Source organism: Chlorocebus sabaeus, chromosome 21 (assembly GCF_047675955.1).
Source record: "Chlorocebus sabaeus isolate Y175 chromosome 21, mChlSab1.0.hap1, whole genome shotgun sequence".
Lineage (NCBI taxonomy): Eukaryota > Metazoa > Chordata > Mammalia > Primates > Cercopithecidae > Chlorocebus > Chlorocebus sabaeus.
In genome coordinates this window covers 115847566-115854627 of record NC_132924.1, presented here as the reverse complement: position 1 = coordinate 115854627, position 7062 = coordinate 115847566, and the positions used below count along the sequence as shown (strand labels likewise).

The window sequence follows — 7062 nt, the reverse complement described above, 5'->3', positions numbered from 1 at the left end:
ACTTCTTCCACACAAAAGTTTAGCACTGAATCAAAATATGTTTTCAGATGCCTGTTTTGTCTTGCCAATAATAATTGTGCAAGTGCTCTGCAGTTTGGGATTTCTAATACCCTTTACATTTATTTGTATTTCCAAAGCACTGTTAATTTTTACTGACAGAAGAGCTTGTGTTTTATTCTTCAAAACAAATACACACTTTTTCCAGAAGAGTATGAGTGCAGTTATAGCCAAATTCCTACCACCTTCTGCAGCATAGTTTAAACCTTCTGTGATCAGAATTTTTTTCCAGCAAAATGAGATTGATCAGAGAACCTGGAATAAGATTTGTTTTAATCAGAGTTTTTCTCTTTCAAACTTGAATGAACAGAATTGAAATTCCACAAACTTTCTCTTGAATCAGCACATGGACAGTAAAAATCATCTAAAGAATTTAGAATATGTTAAATTCAACCAAGAACAAATTACTAAGTGGAAATTACTAAGTGAAATATCACTTAGTGGTAGTGAAATATCAACCAAGAACAAAATACTAAGCAAAGCAGAAAGTCACAGTACGAGAGACAAGGCTAGAAAAGGGCAGGTAAAATTAATGAAATGGTAGAACAGGGCTACGGTGTGAATATGCGAGAAGACTTCTCCTCCTTGTTGGGACTTGTGAATTTACAACACGTTAGACTGGGGGGATTAAATCCAGAACAGTCCCTGTCTTGTATAGGGGTGAAAAATAATACCTCATTCTCTCCTTGCAAAGAACTATGCTTATGGAGCTAATTTCTCCTTAGCGGCCACTTTTTTCTATTTAGCACAAATGTGCCATTGGCGTCAGCACCTGCCCTGAGTTAGGGCCTCTTCTCTCTTATATCTGCTCTTTTTATGCAGAGAGTATGTGGCTGTGCTGTGCTGTGGATAAACTGCTGGCACAGAGGTACATAGATGTCTGGTTGGTGCTGGCGGACCCCAGAATCAGGGAGAAGTGCTCCTTCTTCTCTCTAGAGACATTGTACCCCTCAGGAATGTCTCCTTTTTCGTTCAGTTTAACATCATATGAGAAATAGATCAGCCGTAGCCCCAGACCTGGGTCTTGTCGATACCAGAACATTCTTTCATGGTCCATATCCTGGACACATTCCAGAAAAACTTTCTCTCCCGTCCTTTTGATTAGATACCTTGAGCTCTGGGTTACTTTCACATCCACGAGGCCTGTGAGAGGCAGAAAGCAAGGGTGAAAAAAACAGGCCACCAGGGAACCTGAGGAGAGAAAAGCTTTATATACAAGACCTCGAAATAGTAGGACAGGAGTTGCCACCAACTCCCCAGACCCAGTGACTCCCAGGACTCACCTACAGCCAGGAAACAAAAGGCCACATAACAGAGGAGCCTGGTTCCCATGGCTGCTTTGAAGAAATAATAGGTCTTCTCCCAGGACTAGGCTGTGGGTTGACGGTTTGTGATGTCATTGTCCCGGCCCACACTCATAATTCCTCAGCCATTGTCTAGACTAGAAAGGGCCTAGAGGTGCTAGAGAGTGAAGGGCACCCCTTGTGCTCACGGAAGTGTCACTGTGTGTCACTGTGTGTGTGTGCACATATAGAAAAGAGTTGACACAGTGGGCCTGAGACTGCCATCCTTAGAAGGGCCTGCTTGCACGGTTGGCTCTTGATTTGCATCTGCGAACTTGAATTTTGGGAGTTTTCCCACCATCAGTAACTGGTACGCATGGCTTAGTGTGCCTAGACTGCTTGCACAAACCATGTGGGTTAGGCTGAACACCTGCTTTACTGCAAGTCTGGAATTCTGCTGCACGATAGGCAGAGGGTGCCAATGTGATCAGCTGAATTATTTTGCGAGGGCTGCCGTAAGTCACCACATTTTAAACAACAGAAATGTGTTTTCTCACACTTCTGGAGACCAGACATCCAAGATTGGGGTGTCAGCAGAGTTGGTTTCTCGTGGAGCCTCTCTCCTTGGCTTGTAGATGGCTTCCCCCTGTGTCTGCACATTGTCTTCCCTCTATGCATGTTTGTGTCCTAATTTCCTCTTATAAGGATCCTAGTCGTATTAGTGAGGACCTCATTTAACCTTAACCACCTCTGTAAAATCCTTATCTCCAAACATAGTCATATTCTTAAGTACTGGAGGCTGGGATTTCAACATATGAATGTTTAATGACACAATTCAGCACCTAACACCAGCCACCAAAAGTATTGGAGGTGCTGAATCTCTAATGAGCTTCCCTGGGAGGAAAGGTTGTTCTTACGTTGCTGCATTGTCACTGTTGGGGTGAGAGTGTGCTCTCTCGCGGAAGAAGAGAACATAAGAAGTCTCATGTGGATTTCTCCAAACTCCACCATGTCTTTGTTCCTTGTTATCATGGTATTCTTACTACATCTTTGTGATACATCTTTGCTATGAGTACAAGCACAAGGTCCAATGAGTTCTTCTGGTGAGTATCAGTCTTTGAAAGTGAAGGTAATTTTTCTCCTGACCAGCCTTACCATTCTCTCTCTCTCTGTGCCTCTCTTTCTCTCTCTCTCTCTGTCTGTCTGTCTCTCTTGGTCTCTCTCTCTCCCCTCACTCTCAAAATATATTTTATTGAGAGCAGTCTTAGTTTCTCATACAATATACTTAATAATTACTACAAGTAGCATATTGGTTAACAGGGCAGGCTTTGGAACTATGTTGCCTGGGTTTGAACCTGGTTCAAATCCACATGTGTAGGTTCATGTGAGTGCTCACATGTGTAGGTTTACCTGATGGGGTTGGGGAGAAGGTGGTGCCCTTCACATCTACCACCCAATAATGGGGTGGTAGATGCGTTCAGCCCCAGGTGCAAGCGATAAAGGATGCAAAGCATTTTAAAACAATCATAAAACCCAAGTGAAATGGTTTTGCTTTTATTATCACCGAGTGCCAGGGATTCTAAATAGTTTGGTGATAAAAGACTCCTTCAATGCAACATTTATCCTTCTGGGACTGGCTTATTTCACTTAGCATTATGTCAAACACAGAGAAGCAGAGAGCAGAATGATAATTGCCAGGAAAATGGGAGAAGGAAGTGCTGAGTTGCCATTCAATTGGTGTAAAGTTTCCATTATACAAGATAATTATGTTCTAGAAATCTGCTATACAACATTGTCCCTATAGTTAACAATATCATATTGAACATTGATTTTGTTTAAAGGTTAGATTTCATGCTAAGTGTTATTCCCACAATAAAAAGAAATCTCACCAAGTAATTTTGGTACACATCGAGAACCACTGATCAAAACAAAAGGGTCAGCTACAACTGTCAGTGTGATGCTTATACTGCATTTTCCAGTAACACTTTACTTGTGGTTATTTTGCTAGCATTATTCATTAAAACTTTCTAAAGGTCTAAATAGGTTTTGAAACTGTATCCATGCATAGTATGAATCAATCATAGTCATATAATAGTTTTTAAGTTGTTTGCAATAATATAAAATAGTTATCATAATTATTCAGACTATATTCCTTAGTTTTGACATTACTGTTAATATCTAATGTCTAATCCAACAGACTTGGCCTTACCATAAATCAAGCATACTGACGCAGCTACCCCACACAAACACCTTTGAACTTCAGTTTCACCAGACTATTTGCTTACATGAAGAACTTTACATCCATAAACATTCTTATCTTTAGTACAATTTTTTTTTTTTTATTTTACAAGATGTGAAGTCTCAAAGCTTCTATTGGCAAAATCTGTAAGTGCATGGTGTAGCCTAACCTGCTTAAATGAAAAGTATAAGACTAAGATTAAAATTGTCCCCTGAGACACAGGTAAACAAAAAGGGAAGCATGTGGGGCCCCAGAGAGGATCCCTGAAGACCATAATGTAGAATGCAGCCTTCTCTAGTAGGTGGTGTGAGGGGGCACTGGATTGATGCAGGTCAATTCCAATAAGGAGCCCAGGCTGAGGAAGCCCTATTGAAACAGCAAATGAGAAGGAAGGGAAGGAGGACATTGACAACTCCATCTCACAGGTGCACCGTGATCTGGGGATAGATTTTTTTTTTTTTTTGAGACGGAGTCTCATCCTGTCGCCCAGAATGGAGTACAGTGGTGCAATCTTGGCTCACTGCAACCTCCACCTCCTGGGTTCAAGCGATTCTCCTGCCTCAGTCTCCCAAGTAGCTGGGACTACAGGTGTGCACCATCATGCCTGACTAATTTTTTGTATCTTTAGTAGAGACAGGGTTTCACAATGTTGGCCAGGCTGATCTCGAACTCCTGACCTCGTGATCCACCCACCTCAGCCTCCCAAAGTGCTGGGATTACAGGTGTGAGCAACTGCGCCAGGCCAGGGATGGACTTTTACAGACTGGGGCCCTCAGAGCTCCATAAGTCTCAGTGCAAAGAGCTGGGAAAGGCCCCTAAGTGTTTCTGTGGTAGGAGTGGCTTCCTCTGGTAAGGGCAGGCTCTGGAAGGTAAGACCACCTCTCCCCTGTGACAGCCTTTTCTGTGCAGAGAGGAAGTGGCTGTGCAGTGCTTCGGGTTAACGGCTGGCTGTGTCTGCGAAGAGCTGGATGTCTGTAGACTGCAAGAAATAGAACTTAAAGTATATAAAAAAAAAAAAAAAGAAAAAGAAAAAGAAATGCTCAGTCTTATCTCAAGAGACACAGGTCTATTAGAGACTTTCTATTTGTTTGTACTCTAAGCACCAACTGAGAAATAGATTAGTTGGAGCTTCATTCCCGGCTCTTGTCTGGCTCAGCACATATGGATCATAAAACATATTCTGATTGTATTATAGTACTTTCTTTTCTGACTGTGAAACTTGATAAACTGAAATTTCAGTGACACCAGCATTCATGGACATTGTGGCTAAAAAGAGAGAACTTAGGAAATATACTGATGTATAACCACCAGAAAAAGGCTTAATGTAGGGTCTAGCAAACCAAGTTCAAGGACATCATACCTGTACCCATGACCTACCTATTCCAAAGAGGCAAAAAGCTATAGAACAGAGAAGTCAACGGCTGGTGAGTTCATGGTGGCGTCTCAGTGTCGGTATTAGCTCTGGCTGTTAGAAGAACACACGGCAGAGAAATAACCCAGTCAATGATTCAAGGAAATCATGCTAGAGGAAGTGACTTCTAAATTGGTCTATGAATTGGTCCCCGATCCTGGAGTCACCCAGTCCAGGCCTCTCTGTACGTTTGCGCCAGCAGTTTATTCACAGCATTGCACAGTCAGCTGCAGTCTGCACAAAAAGAGCAGCTGTAAAAACAGATGAATACCAGAGAGATATGGTATTCTGGGTAGAGTGACCATTGTAGATGAAGACCCAGGAGTGAGTCAGCAGTGGACATATTTGTGGACCTGTGAGAAGTGGGATATTTCTGGAGTAGATGCAGGCAGTTGTGGTAGTTGACGGATAGGGGAAGTCACTGTTAGAAAGGTGGGCGGATTTGCAAAGGTCACATCATGGAGGGGCTGAGAGACTTGCAAACTAACATGAACTTGAGACTTTAGCTAGTTAATAGAAATAAGCCAAAGGGTTAGCTTGAGGGAGTGATTGTGGGTGGGGGTAGGTCGCAGGTTTGCAGGTCGGGTGGCTACTGGGAAGGTGGCTAGAGGGATCCAGGTGAGATCAGTGAAGTTAGTAAAATTTGTGAGGAATTTAGTACTCAGAAGAATGCAGGATGGGGTGGTGGATTCGGTGTGGAAGGGGAAAGTCAGAGAGACAGTGAAGCTCAGTCTTGCATCTCTGACTTGGGCATTCGGACCATCTGCTGAGAGGAAGAAAATAGGAGGTGTTGGGTTTCGTCAATAACTCCAAACATGGTGTTCCTCCAAGTGACAAAATCTATGGAATAGGACCTGGAGGTCCTGTTCAGGACCTATACAGGACCAAATATTGTTGAGACCCATTAGATTGTAAATGGAGTCTTCATTTTGGCCAACAGCTTAGTTGAATTTGAAGATTTAAGCTCCACAAGAAGAAAGGATTGGAGAGTACCCTGGCAGTAGACCTAACTCAGTTAGCTTGTCCTGCCCAACTTTGAAACCTCACTGGTACAGCAGGTAGAATATGGACCCCTGGTTCCACAGAGTGGCTGCATTGCAGAGTCCCTGAGGCTGGGGAGTGGGGAAGGGCTTCTGTGGGATGATGGAGGAAGTTTATCCTGTTGGTCGGCAAGTGGTCTCCTGAAGGAGGAGTCTCCTTGTTCTTGCAGCTACCCTCTGTTTTGGTGCAGAGAGCAGCTGGCTGTGTAGCACTGTGGATAAACTGCTGGCACAGAAGTACAGAGAGGTCTGGCTGGGGCTGGGCGACTCCAGGATCAGGAGGAAATTCCTCTTCTCTTTTCGAGAGACGATGTACCCTTCAGGAATATCTCCCTTATCAACCATCTCAACATTAATTGAATAGTAGATCTGCCTCAGGCCCAGCCCTGGGTCTTGTCGATACCAGGACATATACTCATGGTTCATATTCTGAGAACAAGTGACTGTCAACTTCTTTCCAGTCACTGTGATGAGGTATCTTGGGTTCTGGGTCACTTGGGCTTCCAAGGGGCCTGTAAAGGAAGGGGACAGAGTTAGAGGCAGAGCTGAGGGGGCTCTCCAATGCTGATGCCTTTAGGAGACACCTTGGGCTGAGGCCTACAAAATAAGGCCAAAAGTTGCCCGTGTGTTCTGGGACTCACCTGCTCCTAGAAGGCAAAGGACCACATAGCCAAGGAGCTGGGGGTCCATGGCAGCATCAGGCAGGTGTCTGCCAGTTCTGGGGGCTCCAGTTGGTTTCTGTAATGTCTCCACCTCTTCAGCTATTTGGGCCTCAGAAACATTTTCAGGAGAGAAACCACTCCCACTTCAGCTCAGAGGACTGAAGTGTACAAAGGCAACACAGCCAACCCAGGCTGAGGACATTTGTGATCAATGTCATTTTCCTTAATCTGTGTGAGGCTGCTTCTCTTTATACATGTGCTACATTTTCTTATTAATACAGTCTTGTACAAATTGTCAAATTTTATGTATTTTGGATCTCAGGGTATAAAGTGGTATAACACATTTGATTATCACTTAGAAGTGTGAGAA

The 7062-nt window shown here is 43.5% G+C and overlaps 2 gene segments (V, D, J or C); both read right to left on the bottom strand.

Annotated features, from left to right (window-relative positions):
* Positions 1-871: 871 nt before the first annotated feature.
* LOC103227067 (T cell receptor beta variable 28-like) lies at positions 872-4840 on the bottom strand. The segment is given in 3 exon segments: positions 872-1200; positions 1341-1425; positions 4778-4840. Coding segments are annotated over 3 exon segments (477 nt in total).
* Positions 4841-6113: 1273 nt separating this feature from the next.
* On the bottom strand, positions 6114-6810 carry LOC119618217 (T cell receptor beta variable 27-like). The segment is given in 2 exon segments: positions 6114-6542; positions 6672-6810. Coding segments are annotated over 2 exon segments (447 nt in total).
* Positions 6811-7062: the final 252 nt, after the last annotated feature.